This window comes from Canis lupus, chromosome 13 (assembly GCF_003254725.2).
Source record: "Canis lupus dingo isolate Sandy chromosome 13, ASM325472v2, whole genome shotgun sequence".
In the NCBI taxonomy this organism is placed as follows: Eukaryota; Metazoa; Chordata; class Mammalia; order Carnivora; family Canidae; genus Canis; species Canis lupus.
Window position 1 is genome coordinate 33,845,322 of NC_064255.1, and position 24,132 is coordinate 33,869,453.

The 24,132-nt window shown below is 47.8% G+C and overlaps 1 protein-coding gene across 2 annotated transcripts in view; it reads right to left on the reverse strand.

Annotated features, from left to right (window-relative positions):
• FAM135B (family with sequence similarity 135 member B) overlaps positions 1-24,132 on the reverse strand; it is a 283,971-nt gene that overhangs the window by 178,618 nt on the left and 81,221 nt on the right. For both annotated transcript variants that reach the window (XM_025450413.3, XM_025450411.3), the window contains exon 2: positions 9,512-9,607. In XM_025450413.3, coding sequence (XP_025306198.3) covers positions 9,512-9,588 — 77 coding nt within the window. In that variant the 5' untranslated portion in view covers positions 9,589-9,607. The remainder of the gene's footprint in view (positions 1-9,511; positions 9,608-24,132) is intronic.

Here is a 24,132-nt window from a genome sequence, read left to right on the forward strand (position 1 = left end):
AAACAAAAATAAATAAATCAGCTGCTCAAAACATAGAAGGGACACCCGATTCAGACTCCAGCCAGATCAGGGGTCCGTTTCAGGCCATCCTGACTAGTACTGCAAGGTCTGGACCTCAGTTTAACAAGGAGCTTTACAAACATTCCCTCACTGCCTTCTAATCTGATCCTGCAAAGCCAGTGAAGAAATAGAGCCCAGAGGTTAGCAGCTTGCCCACGGGTACTTGCCTAATAACAGAAAAATCGGGATCGGAATCAAGATCTGTGTCTACGCTCCTCCCATTCCACTACTTTCATGACCAGACACCTTTTGCTCCCCTGAGAGGCCTTCACAAGAACAGCTTTGAGTTCAAAACTAGAGAGAGCCACACTGCCCGGGGGCTTTTGCCTCACCTCTGATTCCCACAGGAGGGAGAGAGGCCCTGTGCACGGCTCCGAGCTCAGCAGAGGCATGTTCATGGCTACAGGCAAGGCTCAGCCCCCTGGAAGGGTCTCTTCTTCACAGACCTGCTGAGCATGTCCTCAGCCAGGGGTTAAGAGGATAAAAGGCTTAAAGCAGCAAGCTCACGGAAGTCACAGATTCAAAGGTTAAAGAACTAAAAATGGGACAGGGTGTTGACAGGGATGTGGATATGCTAGAAAAATAATCTAGCATGTCCAATTACATAAATACCTGAGTACATCCTAGGAATTATCCTAATAATGCCTTTTTATGGGGAGGAGGGAATCAAACGTTTACTAAAACAATTATGGAATTTTATTCTTAATGATTTTTTTTTAATTTTTTTTTAATTTATTTATGATAGTCACAGAGAGAGAGAGAGGCAGAGACATAGGCAGAGGGAGAAGCAGGCTCCATGCACCGGGAGCCCGACGTGGGATTCGATCCCGGGTCTCCAGGATCGCGCCCTGGGCCAAAGGCAGGTGCCAAACCACTGCGCCACCCAGGGATCCCTGGAATTTTATTCTTAAGAGACCCTGGAGCCGACCCACACTCCTCCTTGTGCTAGATGGAACCCTTGATGCTGAGTGATAAAAATCCTGAATCACACTGACTCATACAAAAGTAAAGGGAATCTGTATATTTGCTCACGTGCAAAGTCACGGGCCTAAAATGGTGTATTAGATCCACGGCTTCTGTGCTGTGAAAATCGTACCCAGTGGCCATTCATCAGGGCGCCCGCTCTGTCTTTGCAGCAAAGCCACCACTGTCAAAGCCCTGGAGATGCTCCCCCCTGAGGGTTCGCATGGGCCCTGACCTCCCAGATCCATAGTGGCCTCTCCTTTACCAGGCAAAGCTGGACATCCAATGGGGCTCTCAACCATTTATAATCCCTACTCCCTTTCAAAAGTGATGGAATGAATGAAAAGGATCGCAACATATTTTAGTAAGAGAAGTGAAGAAAAGGATTGTTTCTGACAGAACCAGACAAATCAATTAATTGATCTCTGGCAAGCAAAGATAATTGTATTTCTGAGTCTATTACGGCACATCAGGGCTGGTTAACTCATTTCACAGGGAGAGCTGGCTGTCTCTGGCCATTAGGCTGTGATGGGGACGTCGAGGCATAAATACAAGATGGCATTTTCTTTCTGGAATCCCTTGACTTATGACTCCACCGTTTTCACTCCGGTAGAGAAAAGGCAGGTGAGTTTGTTCAAAGGGGATTTCAATCCTAATAGTTCCATGTGTGTCTGACCTTAGACATCAGATCTGATAATACTGATTGTGGGTCCTTTTGTGCAACTATTCTGTGGGTAGGACAGAGTGTCTGTGCAATCACCTAAAACGTCAGGGCAGAGAATCTTCTAAGTGATATTGTAGAGAAGGTGTCAGAAAGGCCAGGTGATGAATCTCAGTATCAGGGAAAACCTTCACTCAGGAACAAAAGTGAGTTTGATGTAGAGCTTTGTGTGAATTAAGATTTAAAATGAAATTTGAATACATTTTCAAGGACAAATGTTGGCTCCCTTTCAGCAAACAATATTGGGAACGAAGGTTCACATTCTCATACATAGGTATAAATGAGATATTAATAAATTGATGACCTATAAATATTTACATAGTGTGTGGGGAGGTTATACTCATATATACTTTATACTTGCTCACATAAGTATTTCTTTATGAGAAAACTGTTGTAAATGAATTAAGATCTTCCTTTCTGCTTTCTGGCTTCCAGAATCCATGCTGGAAAGCTAATGCAAAATCTCCATGGGCTCTTGAGCAGGAGGCATGCATTTGCAAAGGGAGGCGAAGTCCAGTCTCCTGCTGAGGAAGGAGATGCCATAGGTCTGCTAAGAAGGAAGGGACCTGGGTCTGTTCTCTTTGGAAAAAGATGTTTCCAAGCAAAGCTGAGGTTACTCAGCATGTGGACTCTTTCCTTGGTCTTAAGCCAGTCATTCTTCAACTGGGAACTACCTGGGAAACTTTACAAGTGCTGGTGCTGGTGTGTGGGGTCTCATCCTAGACATTGTTTGTTTAATTAGCCTGGAGGGTGGATCTTTCCATTCTGCAGATGATTGTAGCACACAGCCTAGGTTGATACTGTCATAGAAACATCCTGTGCTGTTCACTCAGACTCAGCTGGAGAACATGTGAAGACACGGTTTCCTGAGCCTCTTGACCAGCAATTCAGATGTGGTAGGTCTGAGACAGGGCCAAGAGTCTGCATCTCTAACAAGAGTGTAATGGTGACCCTGCTGCCCTCGGGCCATAAACAGTACAATAGGAATTAGGAACTGTTTTCACATTATTGATATCATTTAACAAAGATCCATGTGACCCCATCTGAGTTGCAGAAGTTCTGAAAGAAGCAGCAAGTTCAACCAGGGCACATACAAGCTGTTACGGGTCTCCCAGGAGTTGCCAGGCTCTGTGCCAGACTGATCACCAGCCATATAAAGTCAGGTAAGATGGAGTCCTTATCCTTAAGGAGCCTAATGCCACGTGACAAGAAGACAAAGCCAGGCGGGACATCACCACCATTCCCTTCTGCAGCCTGGCTCTGTCCCCCTCCACTGCCATCTCTGAAAATCTGTGGCCCTGGCATCCCTATCCTCACTGGTCTAACAAGAGACCGGGCAGGATAAGCCCTGTGATTTACACTCCCTCCCTTCTTACTCCGCACTTCACTGCGGCCTTCTGGGTGAGCTCTGACATCACTGACCCATTCTATGGTCTCCTCCTTCCAGGTCCTTTGCATGGCTGACTCCCACCCACCTTTTGAGTGACAGCTCTGTGTGATCGCCTCCCTGAATGCCTTCTCTGACTCTGCCCACACAGTGGCTTCTCCCTGCTGTTTCTCTTGATAGCATCCACAATCTGTCTTTGTCACAGAACTTATCCCACAGTGTGGTCATTTCCTATGTGTGTATCTGTCTCCCTCGTTAGTTGGTAAACATTCTGTGGGCAGAGTCTCTCATCTTCACGTTTCCAGAGCCTATTACAATAGTGTTTGTAGTAATGACTGTGTGAGTGGATGGAAGACTAAAACACGAGGGGCAGGCTTTTAAAAATGAATGGGAATGAAGGATGCTTGGGTGGCTCAGCGGTTGAGCATCTGCCTTCTGCTCAGGTTGTGATCCTGGGGTCCTGGAATCAAGTCCCACATCGGGCCCCCCCCCCTCGAGGAGACTGCCTCTCCCTCTGCCTGTGTCTCTGCCTTTCTCTCTCTCTCTCTCTCTCTCTCTGTCTCTCATGAATAAATAAATACAATCTTAAAAAAAAATATGGGAATGAAACAACAGATGTTGGTGAGGATGCGGAGAAAGTGGAACCCTCTTACATTGTTGATGGGAATGAAAACTGGTGCAGCCACTCTGGAAAACAGTATGGAGATTCCTCAAGAAGTTAAAAGCAGAGATACTCTACAGTCCAGCAATTGCACTACTGGATACTTAGGTACTTACTCAAAGGATACAAACATATCCTTTGAACCACAAACATAGTGGTTCGAGGGGCACCTGCACCCCAATGTTCATAGCAGCAATGTCCACAATAGCCAAACTATGGAAAGAGCCCAGGTGTCCATTGACAGATGAAGGATAAAGAAGATGTGGTCTATATACACAATTACTCAGTCATCACAAAAATGAAATCTTAACTATTTGCAACAACGTGGATGGAACTAGAGGTATTATGCTAAGCAAAATAAGTCAAACTTATTTTTATTAAGACAATTATCATAACATTCCACTTATATGTAGAATTCAAGAAACAAGACAGAGGATCACATGATAAGGGAGAGAAAAAGAAAATAAGAGGAAATCAGAGAGGGAGACAAACCATGAAAGACTCTTAACTCTAGGGAACAAACTGAGGGGAGACGGGGTAACTGGGTGATGGGCATGAAGGAAGGCATGTGATGGGATGAGCACTGGGTGTTGTATGCAACTGCTACCTCTGAAGCTAATAATATGCTGAATGTTAATTAACTGAATTTAAAATTTAAAAATAAAAATAATAAAAGTATGGGAATGAGGGATTCATACAAACTGGGCCGAGTACAGTAGGTAAACATCAATAAACAAAGAGTCTGGACAGGAGATTATATTTAATCTAGAACTTAATAGGGTAGAGTTTTCAAAGTAGATATCACAAAGGGGGAGGGATCAGGAATGATCTGAGCACAGGCAAAGTACAGAAGTTTAAGGTCAAACCATTCATGTTGTGAACACTAAGCCGAGTGAGAGCACGAGCGAGTGGGAGGGTTGTAAACAGGAAAGCAAGGTGGTCACATCATTAGTAATAGAAACGACAATTGAGATAGCGTCTACTAGATACCAGGCACCATGCTAGCTGCTCCACCTATACCAATTAATGCAATTGATACCATAAGACTTCTGATTACCCCCTGAGACTGTGTCATCACCGTTTTACAAGTGACCAAATGGTGGCCCAGAGTGTTTTAAAGGGACATGTTCACGCTCTCAGAGCCTGCAAGTGGCAGAGACTGGCTTCACATTCAGGTCTGACCCCCAAGCCAGGCTCCACAGCACCTCGCCACCCCTGCTCTTTCGTCAGGATGAGTCTTGCTGCCCAACACCAGTTGTCAATTCACAATGCTCGTTGACTGGTTTCAGGAGATGCTTTTCCTTTGAGAATCTGCTTCAGTCAATATAGACGTGGGATAAATGCAAGTTGACTGTTTGCACAAGGCAAACATCACCAAAAGGCAATATGCATTCTGGGATTAAAAAAAAAAATACCATCCATAAGCATAAATGTCCTAGAAGTAAGCCATCCCAGATCAGGGCAGAAGCTTGTGCAAGGGGTGCCTGGGTGGCTCAGGGGATCAACTCCCACATCAGGATCCCCACAGGGAGCCTGCCTCTCTCTCTGCCTGTGTCTCTGCCTCACTTTCTGTGCGTTTCATGAATAAATAAATTAAAAATCTTTTTAAAAATCTTGTGCAATATTCTCAGTTCTGCATCCACATGGTTCCAACGCAGCATCTCCCAGTGAATCAAGAGGGAGTATCTACTACTGGCCAGAATGGGGAGTGATGATCTGGGATGTCAGGACATGTCTCATTAACTGGAGAAATTGCTAGAACCTGGATGCTCACAGTCGAATTCAGTCTGAGGAAGGACATCTTCCTTGCTTTGCAACCCCTGGCTCTAATTTTTACTCCCAAGGACCTTTGGAGCACATCCTGACACCCCACAATGGGCCAGCCTCCCCCAGTGCTGTCTTCCTTTTCTTCAATGACATGGGGAATCCTCCATTTTCTTTCACGTGGGGCACATACCTCGCCTGCTAGGCTTGGATTGCAGTCATCACTTTTCCATGGAGTGTTTGCTGGGTAAAGTAACTATATCTCACTCTGAGCATGGCTCCTGTGGGACTCATAGAGGGAAAATCCTTGGCGCTCGAGCAGCATAGACCATGCCTGGCAGGTGCCCCTCCAGCAGCTGCAGAATCCTGGCTTGCACGGCACCTAGCCTGTCTCTGCAGCCTGATCCCAGCAGACTGGGGACTTTCAACCTCAAGGGCTCACTGCTGATAGGGCTTTACAGATCTTAGAACACACTCCATGTCCCTAAGTGTTCTAACTGCCTTCATCCAAATGATGCCCCAGCCTGTTCATGGCCATGGCTGCTACAAAGCCCACTGTAAGCATGTGGGATCATAAGATTATGCCCTCATCACATCACCTCATCCATACCAACATCATGAAGTGCTGACATGAAGATCTAGAAGAAATTTGTGAGAGTCCTTGTTCCACTAGACCTCTGGTTACCAACTATCAATGATTTCATACCTACAGTAAAAACATCATTGAGCAACTCCAATATATGTATATCTATTGATAAACACATACATGTACAACTGCATATTCCTATGCAATATGCATTGTTAAGAATAGAAAAAGATGTTTTAAAAGATAAGGGATGTAATATTCCATGTTTTAAGAATTAATTACTTTTTATATTAAAGGAACACATAACCTTTTTTTTGCTCTTACTAAAAATATGCATACAGTGATTCAATGTTCTGGTTTTAATTTAGTCTAATTAAATATTAGACTTTGGCGGTGAGCATGGCTACACAAGAAGACTCCCCAAAACACACAGACCTAGAGGGTCTTAGGCTTGCTGAGTGAGTCATGGTTTCCACGCTCGTCTTGTAAACTCCCTAAGCAACTGCACAGGGCCCTCTCTGAGTTCTGGATGTGTCCCTTGAAAGATCCTGCTAATGGTGACGATTTCATACAAGACTTAGTCAATACTTGAAGGCTTAGAATGTAATTAGGGTAAGGTGTATTATGAATAATTATGCTTACAAATCCATATATCAGATAGTTCTTTAAGTAAGTTCGAATTTCTCAGCCTACTTATTTTTGAATCTGATCTGCTCATCATCCCACCTCAGTGTGTGTGTGTGAACAGGCTTGTCCAGAAGCTCAGTGTGGTTCTGTCATTTCCACCTGTTTGCTATACTTTCGTTAGTAATATTACTTTCAATTCATGAGTGCTCTAAAGTATTTTTTAAAGATTTTTAAAATTTATTTATTCATGAGAGACATGGAGAGAGAGAGAGAGGTAGAGAGACACAGGCAAAGGGAGAAGCAGGCTCCTTGAGGGGAGCCTGATGCAGGACTCGATCCCAGGTCCCTGGGATCATGACCTGAGCCAAAGGCAGATGCTCAACTGCTGAACCACCAGATGTCCCTACAGTATTTGTTTTTAAGCCACTAGCTATTTTATGAGGGCTAGTATAGTTAAAGATAGAACACAAATTACATATGTGCATAACTGCCCAGTCACAAGCCATCATATTTTGTAACTTGAGAGCAATGTCACCAACTCATCTGTGCAGTGGAACGCCCTCTTTTTATCTGATACCAGAGTGACTGAGTGGAACTCACAACTGTGTGCCATATGGACACAAAAGGCTTCCAGGGTCAGTCTGGATTCTAATTATTAACAGGGCTTGATCTCTCTCTCTCTGATTTTTGATGAAAACAGTTGTAAGCAGAAATCTTAATATTTTCTCCCCACATCTTGATAGATGTTTTGTGCAGCCCTGGGGAGAAGGCAGCCCAGTCTGGAGACCAGGCCTATATAATAGAAAAAGGGCAACTCAGTCTCAGATTCTTATTCTATGTAACAGCTGCAGACCGTTTCACCCCCTCATCCCAAGTTACCTGTCGACAAAATAAAGATACCATCACTCACTCTATAGTTGGTGATGAGGACTTAGGAAATAATCAGTACAAGTGTCTAACACTATGATAGACACATGATCTTATCAAACCTGAAGACCAGAATGGAGCGAGGTACTAAAGGGGCTCCAGGAAGCTCCAGGTACCAAGCCAGGACTCAGAAGGCTCTGGCCCCGAGCCCAGACTCTCTTCACTATGCCACACAACTTCTGATTAAGTGAGGGGGGGGGGCAAACCAAAGGTGATGAGCTGCTAGAGGATGCACAGAGCTTTGCTTCCTCAAAATTCAGCTCCAGAACCCCAGCTACAACCTCTCATGTGCCCCTGTCCCTGGAATACAGCTGGTCAGAATCATCTCCTTTTCCCCTCACCACCTGATTTGGGTCACCTACCAAAATGACCCAACCTCTGAATTTCACCTCATGTAACAAGGGGCCATAATATACAAGAGGCACTTGAAGCATTAACTTCAGAACTCTCCTTCTGAAACTGGAGACTAGCCCCAGTAGCAGACTCTAAAAGTTTGCATGGATCCTTCCATTTCCATCATAAGATTGTCTCTACTTCTCCACCCTGAGTCTAGATGCTTTTGCACTTGGCTTTGGCCAGCAGAAGACCAACGAAATCACCCTGCATGAGTCTGAGGCTAGCTACCAGGACATCGTGTGTATTTCCATTCCTGCTTGTAGGGCTTGTCTGCCATATAAACAAGTCCAGGCTCACTTGCTGCCTCCCAGCCGAGGGCCCAGACCTGGAAACAAGCGCGGATGAGAGCAGCCAGGCCTGCTCCTGCTCAGCAGAACCGCCCATCTGGAGCCTGCTTCAAACTGCCTGCCCTCAGAATCATGAGCTAAATGGAAAGCTGTTGTTTTAAGCCACTAAGGTTTAGGGCGGTTTGTTATGCAACAAAAACAAATCGATAGATGGAACCATTGACCCTGAGTGACCCTAAGTCTACCATGAAGACCTACTGAAATCATGGGTGTAAAATATCAAATTCAGAGCATATCCTCAAACACTGCAAGCATCTCTATTTTAATTCTGCATTTAAAGAGGGCATCATAAATTTTCAGTTCCTGAGAGATCAAGGCACAGGTTTTAAGATCTGCAGTTTTGGGGAGATGGCTCCTACAAATATTGATCATACAGATACCTTTTTCTCAGAGATACATAAGCAAGATTCATTTCTAATAAATTCCTTTCCCTTTAAAACTGACTGGCTGACATATATAATGGGAAGAGCAACACAGAAGAGAGAGGGAGGCTGGAAGTGCAGGAGGAAGGGCACAAGTTAGCATTCTCAAGTCTGTGGGTATATGGGTGATTTTCAACTGTACTAAACAAGTGGGCAGGAAAAATAATGAAAATCCTTTTCTCATTAATCCAAAATGCCCTATAACCTGACTTTTCCACTTCTACTTTCTACCAGAAGAAATACACACACACACAGACACACACACACACACTCACACAAAGGACCCTTGAACAATGATGGGGTTCAAGGCACCCACCCACACCCATATAGACGAAAATCATGTAGGACTTTTGATTCTCCAAAAACTCAACTACTAATTGCCTACTGTTGACCAGAAGCCTTACTGATAACACAGTCAAATACACATATTTTGTATGTTGTAGGTATCAGACACTGTATTCTTACACTAAAGTAAGCTAGAGGAAAGCAAATGTTATTAAGAAAATCATAAGGCACAGAAATGACATCCACAGCACCACACCATATTTAAAAATCATGTACAAGTGGACCTGCCCTATTCAAACCCATGTTGTTCAAGGGTCAACTGCATATGCAGACACACACAAATAGATGCAGTGATGCATACTTACCCTCTCTGAAAGAGATCCACATTATAAAATTTATGTAGCTCTACAGAAAACTCAACCGTTCCTTGTACTTCAGACATGATCTTTTTGGTTCATTACCTGAAAAAACAAGAGAGAAAGCAACAGGTTGAGATCTACATAAGCCAAACAGAGAGCCAGGGCTTCCAAGAGGGGAACCCAACGTACCCGACCAATGGGACCATGGGGGGTCTACTGGATGTCAGCACTCAGAGGTTCCTTTAATAGGAAAAGACAGAGAGACAGGAAGATACACCTAATGTCACTCAGCTCAGTCCTGGAAGGACCAGACTTGGACCTGAGTATCCTCATCCTAAAGCGGGGCTAGTCTACCGCCCTTCCTCACCTGTCAGTGCCAGGTAGGCAAAACCGCCCAACTGTGAGCACATGCTCCATGGCCAAGAACCCCTGCTCTTCCACCTTCTACCTGGGGGACTTTGAGCGAGTCACTTAACTTCTCCTCTATAACCTGAGCCCTGATAATAGCACAAAACTGATAGGTGACAGACAGATTAAATGAGTCTACCACACAGAGCACTTTGCACAGTTCCTGACACGCATAATGATTAATAACAGTAATTGAAAATGACTTTATCACAGTTAGTATAAATACCATCTCTAAAGTGCGAAGGTGCCTGGGGTGGCAGGGCCAGATGTGCTTTCTACCAAGCACTGGAAGCAGAGGGAGTGGGTGCCGTTGCCAAGCAGATGTTGAACCTAACTTGACAGGATGCTAATTTTCCAAGCTAGGAGATCTTAGCGCCAATAACAAGAGGGCTGGCTGGGGAAGATTGGAGAGAGCAAAATTAAAAGAGTCCAAGGATGAGAAATGTCTGGCTGGCTCAGCGGTTGGGTGCCTGCCTTTGGCTCAGGTCGTGATCCCAGGATCTGGGATTGAGTCCCACATTGGGCTCCTGCAAGGAGTCTGCTTCTCCCTCTGCCTACATCTCTGCTTCTCTCTCTCTCTCAATCTCTCTCTCTCTCTCTCTCTGTGTGTGTGTGTGTCATGAATAAATAAATAAATCTTAAAAAAAGAGAGAGAGATAGAGAAATGAACCAAGAGGAAGAAAGACTCGAGGCAGGCTGAATTTTCTGAGGATATAAAATCATCCAGACATCAATGATGTGGAGAAAGGGAAAGAAACTGACTTTTATGCAGCAGCTACTATATCCTTGGTGCTGTGTAAAGTATTTTCTGTAAGTTACCTGATTTTCTCCAAGAAGAATTCAGTGATAAAAGTTACTGCCCCACAATACAGATAGGGAAAAGGATCAGAGAGGCTCTCATCAGGACCCATTTTCCTCATCTAGAATGTTCTTGTGGTGTCTGCACTTTCTCCAAGCCTCAGTTTGCTACCATGTGTAATGGGGTGATACAAGCTACCTAGGAGGAGTCCCCACGGGACAGGAGGTAATTACTTGCCATGAGCAGGTTCTTGGGGAACCAGCAGGTTCTCACTGGGAGGCAGCTGGCATGATCTTGGGGAAGGGGAGAATGCGAGAGAGAGGAGGGAAGCTAAGAGGAGATCCAGTCTCTCTTGGCTGCCACCTGGGTCTCCTCTCAAAGTCTCTCTTCCATTTGCTTCCCTGACGTCTCAATGACCAGACCAGCATCACTGGGGTTCAGAGCCCAACCTCACTGTAGCCAGTGCAGTCATGCCAAGCCAGAATAAGGGAACAAGAGCTGAGCAGGGCCTTAACTCTGCGTCTCAGCTCTGGCAAGGGTACCAGGCAGGGAAACGTTTCTGAAGACGCAGAATTCCACTTACCAAATTAAAATGCAACAGATCCTAGAACGTAGCCTCTATAAATCCTGCAAGACAGGTATTTCAAGCTGACGCGCCCAGGGATGCCTGGCGCACAAAATGTGCTGCAAACCTCTCTCCCTCATGGCAGAGGCCTCAAGGTGCGTAGCTGGGCCAGTCAAGGTCAGAAACCCACTGCTCAGTTTCAGTGTCAAGGTACTCCCAGCAAGAGCTGGACAGAGGACCAGCAAATAAAACCACTCTGCCCTTGACTTCATTATCACTTTCAATACCGGGACAGCTGCCTCTCCCCCTCTTCCCCGACTCGTGCTCAGCCTCCATCCTGACGATACTGCAGAGCCAGCAAAGCCACCTGACTCCTGCTTGTGGCTGCCAGTGTCAATCATTCCTGACCCTCCCTGGTCCCTGACTGGGTGAGGATGTTGCAGAGTAAGGAACAGAGAGGGGGCAAGGACAGCACATGTGCACACTCCAGCCTGCTGCACACCAAACACTGCCCGGGGTGGGAGGGGCTCCAAACTTATTTCACGTGTTCCGTGAAACATCTCTGCAGTGGGTGGTACTGGCCCCCGCTCGCCATACAGAAGAACAGCACTGACCCTGCAGCCTGCAGATGCTAATTTTCTACTTTTGACCCTCGGCAGTGGAATGGCTTGGAAATTAATATCAAGAAGAAAAAATACTTTGTGCATGGAGAACACCATGCAAAATACTGTTTTCTCCTGGGAAAAAGCACCCCTCCCATCCTACCACTCAGGACGAATAAACTAAAGCCCTGAACTTGTTAATGCAAACACGGCTTATTGGTGGAAAGTTGACTGTTCCTTTTGAAGATCAAGTGATTCGTTATCAGCAAATTCCCAGTTAGTCAATGAGGAAGATGAGCTCACATTCAAAATACCAGTTCTACAGCATGGAGGTTCCCCCCCCAAAATTAAAAACAAATACCATATGATCCAATAATTCCACTGCTGGGTATTTACCCAAAGAAAATGAAAACACTAATTTGAGGAGATACATGCACCCCTCTGTTTAATGCAGCATTATTTATAGCAGCCAAGAAATGGAAGCAACTCAAATGTGTCCACTGCTAGATGGATGGATGGATAAGGAAGACGTGGTATATGTCTGCACTGGAATATTACTCAGCCATAATGAGGAATGAATGAAATCTTGCCAAATATCTGCAGCCACATGGATGGAGCTAGCAGATATTACCCTAAGTGAATGGAGTCAAACAGAGGAAGACAAATAACAGATGGTTTCACTTATATGTGGGGAATCTAAAGAACAAATGAATAAAAAAAAAACAGAAATGTCTCACAAATACAGAACAGAAACTGGCAGTTGTCAAAGGAAAGGGCTCAGCAGACAGGTGAAATAGGTAAAGGGGATGAAGATGTACAAACTTCCAGTTAAAAAATAAATAAGTCACAGGGATGAAAAGCACAGCATAGGGAATACAGCCGATAACACTGTCATGAGGTGTGGTGACAGACGGCGGCCACGCTTATCGTGGTGAGCACTGAGTAATGTATAGGATTGTTGAGACATGCTGTTGCACACCTGAAACTAGTGTGATGTCTTATGTCAACTACATGGCCATAACAATTACACAGAATAAAATAAAATGTTTTATAACTCAATATTGGGACATCTGGGTGGCTCAGTTGGTTGAATGTCTGACTCTTGGTTTCAGCTCAGGTCATGATGTCAGGGTCCCAGAATGGAGCTCCACATTGGGCTCTGTGCTCAGCACAAAGTCTGCTTCAGATTCTCTCCCTCACTCTTACTCTCTCTCAAATGAGCACAATCTTTTTTAAAAAATCCTCCATATTGATTTTGCTGGTGATTGTACTTAGTCCAATTTGCAGATATTGCAGGAATCTGCAGAAATCCAAAACCAATGGCTTGGATCCCAACTGTCTCTTTTCCTCTTTCTATGTGAGTAGAGAGAGTGTGTCCAGGAGTGGCCTACACATGTGGCCCTCAGGTCATCAGCTTCAGCATCACTTAGTCTGAAAGCAAAGTCTTGGGTCTCACCCCAGACACACTGAACCAGAAACTGTGGGGATGAGGCTCAGGAATCGGTGTCCACACCTTCCAGGGAATTCTGATGCCAACACCTCTTCGAGAACCACTGGTACAGAGACTGGAGGTTGGAATCAGGCCTGAGATCACTAGCTCCCAGGGGGGCTACATGATCTTGTGCCCGCTGCTTTGCTGGATTTCTCTGATCCATGGTGTCCTCATTATGCATCCATGAGTAAAGGAGAGCCTGCCCCATAAGGTGGTTTTCACGATCAACAGAGATAGGAAGTGCCCAATATGGGGTTAGAGCCTACTCACAAGATACATGCATTTTTAAAAATATAGGCCAGATTTTGTTGTTAAAATTTCACATTGGGCAGGAAGATGCCAGCTCTGCAGGACAAAGTGCCACACAACTGTGTTCATAAATATACAAATGGCTCAAAGAGTGGTCATCTCCATTGCCCAAGCAGTGGGGTTCATTGGCTCCTCAAAATACAGAATGTGTGGACTAGTAGTGTGTGTGTTATGTATCTAATGCTACATAACAAATGACCCAAATGGTCCATGTGCACACAGCAGACATGACACACGCTCAAAACACTCCACATTCATGTTACGCTCATAACACCCAGTGCACCCTCAGACACAAGCACAAACACCTATTATACACACATAATACCTACACGCCAACACATAATAGCCATCAGACACATGGGATCCCTGTGGCATGTACCCAGCACGCATCCAACATGCAATACACCTGACCCACGATCCACACACAGACACCATATCCACCCCCCTCTCACACACACACACCACAGATGACCCTGCACTAGCTTCCTACCACCAGTGCCACCTCCAAGGCTAGAGACGGCAATCATTCAGCCACATCTGATGAGATGCTCAACTCCCAACATGCATTTCCTGAAAGCCTGTGCATGTCCAGATGCTACACCTAGTGAGCTTAAAGGTTGACCTTGTCCTTACAATGCTTAGGACTGGGACAAAGCAATCAGGTTCCAGTCACAAGGAGAATGATGAGGACAGAGAGTCCTGGATGCTTCCCCGGGTGGAAGGCACACGGGGAAGGCAGATTTTTGAGTGACAAGGTCATGCCAGGCCCAGGCTTATCTATGCAAACCTGCCTCTGCTTAAAAGGGATGCATCCACCTTGATGTTTACAGCAACATTATCTACAATAGCCCAACTATGGAAACAGCTCAGATGTCCATCGGTAGATGAACGGATAAAGAAGATGAGTAGTGTCTATCTATAATGGAATAGTACTCTGCCATCAAAAAAGAATGAAATCCGGGGACACCTGGGTGGCTCAGTGGTTGAGCGTCTGCCTTCGGGAGCCTGCTTCTCCCTCTGCCTATGTCTCTGCCTCTCTCTCTGTGTCTCTCATGAATAAATAAATAAAATCTTTAAAAAATAATAATGAAATCCTGCCATTTGCAATGACACGGACAGAACTGGAGGGCACGATGCTAAGTGAAATAAGTCAGAGGAAGACAAGTGCCGTATGGTTTCACTCATATGTGGAATTTAAGAAACAAGCAAAGAGGAAAGAGAGAGAGACAAGCCAAGACACAACTCTAGAGCACACACTGGTGGTTACCAGAGAGGAGGGGGATGAAGGAGGGCGTGATGAGCACTGAGTGTTATATGGAAGTGCTGAATCACTGTTGTGCACCTGAAACTAATATTACACTGTATGTTCACGAACTTGGATTTAAATAAAACCTCTAAAAACAAAAAGCAAGGAGAGCTCCCCACCTCCGTGGGTCCTCACAGCCTCAGGTCACCTGGGGTAGGCACACCTGCCCTGCTATTTCTCCCCACACTGAGCGAGGCTTCACCCCCACCGCCAGGCAGCAACACCTGTGTGGGGGCAGCTTGCACCTGGCAAGCACGATTTAGGGACGGGCACCTAGAGAGAAAAGTGAGGGTGAATGAAAGACCCTGGATACAGGGGGCAGAGGCCATGTGACACATGCTGCAGGGCGGCCTTGCTTGTGGGTGGGGGAGAGAACAGCGTCTGTCTCCAGGGCTCACGTACACGCACACACATATGCTCTGGACCAGCCGGCTGGGTCCCACTCACACTGGGTGACCTAGGACCTGCTCCTGCCCATCCTGGGCCTCATCATCCTCCTCTGAAAAATGGGAGTCATCACAATACTTTCTTCATGGGATTGTTAAGTGAAAAACGTTAATACACAGAAGGCGTCCGCGTCCGGATCCCGGCACGAAGTCTGGCTATTGTCAATTTTATTCCAGGAGGCAGCTCTTCTAGTGCCAGCTCTGATGGGAAAACCATGCAAGTAGCCACATCCTGCGCCAGAGACCAGAGAAACGCACCTGCTGCCCACCCGGGAGACCTAAGGAGGCCAAGGCAGCAGCTTTGGGAAGAAGAACTGGATGCTTCTGTTTCAGAAATGAAGCTCCTCTTCTTCCAGAACTTCATAAAGTGGTCTGGATATAGCAATTGTCGTGCAGAAAGCAGTAATTCTAAGCGGCATCTGGAGCAGGGCCTTCAGGGCGGTGTGTCTGTGCATCTGTGTGCGCGCGCGTGTGTGTGTGTGTGTGTGTACGATCATCAGGTCTGGGGATAAACAAGCCAGGAGCCAGCTATCTGCTCGACAATTTACTGCAAGTGACAAAACTCTGCAAGCCTCAGTTGCCTCCTCTGCAAATCTGAGATAAATCTTTACCCCCGGGGGTAACACAGAAGGCTGGCAACAGATGTTAGTCCCAACCCTCCAGTGACACATAAAGCTTAAGTCACCAAGAATAACTGTTAATGCATTCACAGTTAATTGTGGGAATGCTTCACTTTGAATTTGCTTTTTCCTTCATCACCCGATTTCATTGAGCTTTTTCTTTCTGTGTGTTTGCTTGTCTCCAGTTGGAAGCCACTAGGATCCAGAATGGTATATTCAACGGCACGTAAAACTCACGATGTGGGTGGGAAAGAATGCTTGTTCTCTCTTCCAGAACTGGGGCCTGCGGCTCTCTGCCCTGGGAACAGAGCCAGGAGATAGAGGACGCTCCGCTCCTTACACCCGAGGCAGGAGGGGTGGCACCCAAGCGGCCACCACCTACCCCGTTGTCTGGTGTCAACCGGGCATCAGCAGGTGGTCCCCCCTTCACCTTCCCATATGCTGGGGTATAACTGTGTCCTCCCAAAATCCATAAGTTGAAACCTAACCCCCAAAGTGAAGTTTCTGGGAGGCGAGTAGGTCATGAGGGTGGAACCTCCATGAATGGGATTAGCGCCCTTACCAAAGAGACCCCAGAGGGCTCCCTTCCCCTTCCGCCATGTGAGGACACAGAAGTCTGCACCTAGACCATGGCCCTCATCAGACCCTGCTGCCCCCTGACCTTGGACTCCTAGTCTCCTGAACTGTGCATGAGAAACACGCATTTCTGTGGTTCATAAGCCACCCAGGATGGTATTTTGTTCAGACCACCGGAATGGACAAAGATACCCCCAAAGACAACCAGTTCTGACCACTGCTTCTCGAATCCAACCTCTTCTCTCCATCTCCAAAGCCGCCACCCTGGCTGTCCTGGCACCACCCTCTTCCCCAGGCGGTCCTCCCTCCCTCTGGCGTCATAGCGGAGTCTGAGTCCTTACAACACGTGACCCTCTTTAGTCTCCACCTGTCCACAGACGTGGGGGGCGTGCCAGTGTGTCAGCTCCTGGGGCTGGAGACCATCAGGTGCTAAAGAACTTCAGCCAGTTCCTGGCGGTTGGCAATCACTCAGCAGCCAGCGGTTATTATTTGATTTCTGCCTTCGACACTGCTGGCAGAAATTCAAAAGATCGGTCACGGGATCCAGGCCTCCCTCCTTTCTTTTCCAAGATCCAGGGTCCCTGGAGGCCCGGCCTCCATGCCAACTAACATTGAATAATTGTGAATCTTCTTGCGATGTTTCTGAAATGTTTAACCGGTTATTTGCATTTTCTCATATGTTGTAGACCAGCGTCGGTTGCCTCTGGGGAGATCTGTGGAAAACATCAAGACTACCGTGGTCCCTCGTTATCCACAGTTTTGCTTTCTGTGGTTTCAATTACCCAGGTTAACCGTGGCCCAGAAGCAGCCGGTCCTCCTGCTGACACATCATCAGAAACTCTGTAGTGGCCTAACGCCCTGTCACAGGGCCTGCGACATCCCCTCACTCCCTCTCGTCACGTGGGCCTCTTGCCATATCCCACCAACACAAGAAGGCGAGTATTGTGTTTCGAAAGAGAGAGACCACCTTCCCGTAACTTCTATTACAGCGCTGTTATCGTTTTATTTTATGATTAGTTACTGCTGTGAATCTCTCGCTGTGACTAATTTATAAATGAAACTTTGTCCCCGGTATGGACCTACAGGGAAAAAAACCCCATCCACATAGGGTTTGTACAATCGGTGGACTTAGGCATCCATCGGGGGTCCGGGAACACATCCACCGCAGATAAGGGTGGATAACAGCTGTGTTTTGGAGAAATACCATCATTTCAACACCTCATTAGATCCCGTTTGGAAACAAATCCTTTTACAAACACATCTCCCTTTAATATGTATTTTTTCCTTTAAAACATCAATCTTCAAAGTGCGTGGCCTTTGAAAGATTAAATGAAAAAAAAAAGCGTGTTGATCTTAATGCGTGTCAGCATTTACTTTATGAAAAGGGCACGCAGAGCTAATGTGCTCAGAAGATTATAAATCAAAGAATTACAACAGGGTAAGTGGGGACAGGTTCCGGAAAGGGCCCTCTCATGCTCCAGAGCAGAACGGTGAGGACCGAGAAGGGAAACCAGAGCACGACACAGAATGTTCTAGGGGGAGCCACGCCGGAGCATGGAGCACCCCATCAGAATGCGCTGTGTTCCCCGGGGCCTGAGAGGAACCGCGAGCAGCAGAAATGTTTCTCAACCACCTGTAGCCACATCACTGGATCCCATCCCCCAGGAGATTTACTCCAGGCAGACATGCTACCCAGGTACTAACTCCAGTTTTCGGGCTGGCATGATCACCTCGAGGAGAACCTGCTACATGTTCCAGGAAAATGATCTCATCAGGCATGAAAATCAGCATTTCTTCATCAAGGAGGGAGGGCCACCCAAGAAGTATCTGCTGTGAGAGCATCTCCCTGGCATTGGATCCCAACCCCGGGGCCTTACTTCTCTCCAGGCACATGGACAAGTCATGTGACATCTCTGAGCCTCTGTGTTCCCATCCAGAATGTGGGTCAACACTGTCCTGTCAGAGCAGTTGCTTAGGAACAAACGGTGGAGCCTCTCATGGACACGTGCATTTTTCGACACCCGGGGATCAAGCACACAGAGCACCAGAGACACACAGCCAACCGAGCCACGGCTCTTGGGCCCTCAGAAGACACAAGCCAGAAAGGAGAGAGCCAGGTCACAACTGTGGTCCACGTGGGTAAGTGCCATGATGTGAGGATGCACAGAGAAGTCTATGACCCACACAGGCAGCCTACATGAGCCTGGCCAGACCAAGGGATCCAGAGCTCAGCCCTCAGTAGCTGTACAACCTCAAGCAAAACCATTATGACTCACTGTGCCTCAGTTTCCCAACTGGAAATTGCTTTGGAGCCTGGCCTATGGTAAATGTTTAGTAAGTGCAAGCTCTTATGATCACACCGCTCTGTCCCCTCATGTTGGAGCCGAGAATGTGGGACATCTGGGTGGCTGAGGAGCCATCCGAGCCTCAGAGGCATCTAGGGGTAAAACTGTATCTGGACTTGGGTAGCTGAGTCCCTTGAGTGGGATGCTCTGCGTGACTCTACACACAGCCCAGCCTCGGGGCAGGGGCAGCCCACCCTGACACACCAGACCTTAACCTCAGCACAGCACAAACTCTGAGCAGGAACACCAGGCGCTGCAAACTCTGGGCCCTTCCTAGCCTGAAGCCCATCCTCCCTGTCTCCTCACCTGCCGGAACCTTCCCCTTGGCCTCCTCAGAGCGTTCACCCCCTTGGGACATGCCCTGCCTGTACTCAAGCTCTACTCCCCCTGGACAGCCCACCTCTCATCTCCACCTGATGAGCTCCCAGGCTTCGGTGTCCAAGCAGCAGCTCCAGGAAGCACCCCCATGAGCAGCCAGGCCGCCCCTCCCCACGCAAGGCCCAGCTGGCTGCGTGCAGACGGAAACAGCCCTGACCACCTGCACCTCGCCTGCAGGTTAGACCGTGAGCTCTTTAAAGCAAGGGACAGGGCAGCCCAGGTGGCTCAGCGGTTTAAGGCCACCTTCGGCCCAGGGCGTGATCCTGGAGTCCTGGGACGAGTCCCACGTCGGGCTCCCTGCAAGGAGCCTGCTTCTCCCTCTGCCTGTGTCTCTGCCTCTCTGTCTCTCATGAATAAATAAATAAAATCTTTAAAAGAAATAAAGCAAGGGACAGCCACCTTTTTTAGCAATAAGACAGGGCAGAGAAGAGTACACGGTTAACATGTGTGAGGTGAAGGAGAAGACGGATGGAAGAATCAACAAATCAAGGGCAGGGCACGTATGCATGAACGGATGCACGCTGATTCCTCTTCTTTCTAATCAAATACACTTTCCCTGAGACGTGGAAGCAGCCACTACCCGGGACGGAGGTGCTAACTGGACCCTCTTGTCTTGAGCGCAGACCCGAGCTCCTTCTGTCCCCTGCGCGTGTCCACCAAGCGGGAAGGGGCAGCGGCGCAGGCCGTGGGCATCCTGAGGGCATCCCGCAGAGGAGTGGTGGGCGTGGGAGGCAGGGACGCCTGGGCCACCCCCCTCCGCGGACGAGCGCTCTATTTACCCTTCCTGACGCCTCAGCATAAACAGGAGAGGAGGTGAATGCAAGCCGCCGGGCCCCCAGCGCATGAGTCAAGGCTGGCATTTCAGACGCGCGGTGTGGGCCCGGCTGCCACGCCTGGGCACCCAGCTTCGCCGGCGCCTGTCATTAGCTTCCCAAGCGCGGCAGTGACTCAGGCTGCGTCTGCGTTCGCACTGACCACCCACAAGATCTGCGAGCCTTCTCGACTTTCTCACACACGCGTGGGCGCCCTCCTCCAGCCACCCTCCCAGCCAAAATAGAAAGCTAAGCAGGGACAGGAAGGGGGGGGGCTTAAAAGCTGCGTGGAGCAGCGTATCCTGGAGCCTCCCAGGCGCCAAGAGGAAGGGGGACAGTCCGTGTGTCCTGCGAGGCGTGAGGGCAGGTGATCCCTGGGGGTTCCTCCTTCTGCGGGGGCGCATGGAGCCTGCAGGGGCACGGACCCCACTGGGGACGGCCTCTGGAGGGGCCAGCTGTCAGCTCGCAGACCCGCAGAGCTGGAGGGGCCTCAGCGGTCAGTGAGCCCAACGCCTCCATTCCACGAAAGAGAAAACTGAGACCACTCAGGGTAGGGGGAGGCAGCTCTGTGCAGCGGAGGCATCAGAGTCTGGCACCAAACCACCATCACGACAAAGCCTGCCCTTTATTAGTCCCTGGAGCGGATGCCTCAGATTTTCCGGGCCTCAATGCTCTCATCTGCGAATAGGGCTCATAACACCTTCCTTGCGGGGTTAGTGCAAGAATGTGAGCATCTTACCGCCGCAGTATCTGGCCTACTGAGAACAAAGTGGCTGCTGCTTTCCTGGTGACAGTAAGCACACGGTGGAGAGTAATCTGGAGGAACGAGGACCCTTCCATTCAAGGTTAGAAAGAGGCTCTCTTGAAATGAATGGAGGGGTGTCTTTTAGTATTTAAACACGTCCCTGAAAACCTGCCCTGCAAGCACGACCTAGCAAGAAGCTGTCCCAGGACGGTGGGGAGGAGTCCAAGAGGACATCTCACGGATGGACAGTGTGGGGACAGGGCAGGTGCAGCCATTACCCTCACCCGGACGTGTCCGCTGTCGCGGGCCAGGTGGTATCCCAGGACCGGCAAGGTTCATGACCTCGAATGGCCACAAAGAGTATTCCCCATTCCTCCCAACCACAGAAATGCCCCTTTCAGCCCTGTCATCTATTGATCCAGACATCAATGAGGCAGATGCTCTCTTCCAGCTCCAGAATAAACGATTCAGAGGCCGGAGCCCAGAAACCCACAGGTACCCAGAGTCCACTCCGTTACTTGGACTTTCTACTCAGGGCCCGGAAAGCCAGACTGGCTCTGGTTCAAATCCCAACCGGGGTGTGTCTTTCTCTGTAAACTTAAAGCCAGTGGCTGAACGCAGCTGGGCCTCTGGCTTCTTCACCTGCAAAAAGCACACTCATCTCCTAGGAGAACGGTGGAGATTCACGGACATAAGTGCAATCTGCACACAAGAAGTACTCGAGTTAGCTGACGTACAGGTGGGCGGGATCCCGAGGACTCTGGGTTGCTATTTTCTCAATTATTCACATTATTTACTTCCTGAGTAATAATGTGTAAAGTAAAGCCTGAGAACAGGTGTATGAGAGCACAGTGGGGAGGGAAGGCAGAGAGAACATTGTGGTCCTGGATGCCCAACATTAATTTCAGAAAGTCCTGCCATTGCAAGACATGTTCTATAGGGAGGCTAGCCCCCGGCCACCTCCTCCATCACAGCCTCCCTGGGCCCTCAGCTGGTGGACACAAGCCCCCACCCTGGTGTCCCTGCCTCTCTTCTGGCTCCCTGCCTCCAGTGTGCTTCCCCACTCAGCAGCATGAGGGACGGGCTCTTTCAAAGGGCCCCATCACGTCATCCTCCAGTGGCCCTCCAGCTCCTTAGTAAAGCTATGGCCAGCGTGCCCCCCACGTCCCCTGCCTCTTGGCTCCACTGTGAGTAATTCACTTCCCTTAGGACACCCCTACACATGGCTCCTCACTATTCCTCCAAACCACTGGGCCGGGGTCTGCATGAGGTTGTTCTCAAAGGTGCTCTCAGAACCCACCCCGGGGCTGGCCTTCACTTTTCCCCTCTTGGTCTCAGCTCAAATGTCATGTCTGCAAGGAGCCTTTCACTTCCTGCCAGTTCCTACACATCATGTCACCCCTCTTTTATGACATTAGGAGTGGGAACCCCCCTCCCCATGGGACTCTTCCCTCCCTCCCTCTGGGAGGGCAAGGTCTCGTCCACTCCCGAGCTGTCCTATCCAGTGGCAGGAAAGGGCCTTGACTCCGTCCATCCCTGCTGAATGAGCCCAAGGTCAAAATCCAGCAGAGTCCCAAAGAAGGTACCGGGTGTTCCACACAACTGATAAATCACTGTGCACTGCATCTAAAACTAAGGATGCACTTTATGGTGGCAAACACTCAATTTAAATTTTAAAAATGAATAAATGAATTAAAATAGGTATAGGATTCAGGAGCCAAGGGCATATTTGGAAGAAATATGAAACAAGAAAACGTGTATTTAAAGCACAGGGGACAGGGGAGGTCTGGGGGGAGGGGGGCAAAACTTTCAGAACAGCTATGATACTGGATACTTGATCATGTTGCTCCACTCAGTTTTCAAAACCCAACCTAACAGATCATTCTAAAAAGGCCCACGATTTTGTGGGAGGAAACAGAAGCAAAGGGAGAGCCCACCGCTAACAAGTATCAGGACGGCCCCACCAGGGCAGCACGGCCTGGGCTATGGGCCCTGGGCCGTGAGAAGGGGTGATGGGCATTCTGGAAAACAGACCCAGGGTCACGCGGGGGCACTCGGGGAGCAAGGGGGGGAACAAGGTTGGAAGCAGAGAGCCCAGGACAAAAGGACAGTGGAAGACCTAGCAGCGTCCGGGATTTCGGCAGTTACCTTCATGGGTCACTCAGGACAAACCCGCCGCAGGAACCTTCATACCGGCATGGATATTGATCTTTATGAAATGACAACAAACAACTTGTGTAGGGGCATGAATTAATCATGAACTGATGCTTTTTAAATTTTAAAAACTATCTCCGCCCTACAAATGTCTCAGCGAAGCCTGCTCAGGCCACCTCCCTCGTCACGATGAGACCTGTGATTCATTCAATCACTGGGCAAACATTACTATTGACTAGAGGCCACGTGTGTGTCAGCAACCGCACTGGGTGTCGGGGAGACATAAATGTTTAAAACAGGAGTTCAAGAAAGGGAAATGAAAAAAAAAGAAAGAAAGAAAGAAAGAAAGAAAGAAAGAAAGAAAGAAAGAAAGAAAGAAAGAGAAAGAAAGAAAGAAAGAAAGAAAGAAAGAAAGAAAGAAAGAAAGAAAGAAGAAAGAAAGAAAGAAAGAAAGAAAGAAAAAAGAAAGGAAGGAAGGAAGGAAGGAAGGAAGGAAGGAAGGAAGGAAGGAAGGAAGGAAAGAGAAAGAAAGAAAGAAAGAAAGAAAGAAAGAAAGAAAGAAAGAAAGAAAGAAGAAGAAGAAAGAAAGAAAGAAAGAAAGAAAGAAAGAAGAAAGAAAGAAAGAAAGAAAGAAAGAAAGAAAGAAAGAAAGAAAGAAAGAAAAATAATTTTTTTTTAAATAAAAATACTAAAAAAAAAAAGGGAAATGAGACACCAGGTAATTGTTATACACTACGGGAAATACTCTAAGGTGACCCCTCGAGAAGCCTAATACGGGGCCCTGGGGGCACCCAATCACCTCTGTGTTTGTGTGATGAGTCAGGGAGCTGGAAACCGCCATACAGGCCCCAGGCCCCATAAAGGCTGAGCGAGTATGAAAGCGCCCGCCAAGTGACACTTGTCTCCGACTCAACTTGACATATTTAAGCCATATATGAAGTGTTATCTGACATTCAGGAATTAAAGATGAATGGTAAACACTTCACATAAACATGACCTACAGTTGTGTAGACAAGCCAAGCATCACGGGGAGGGCGGAATGGGGTGCATGGAGGTGAACATAAGCAGAA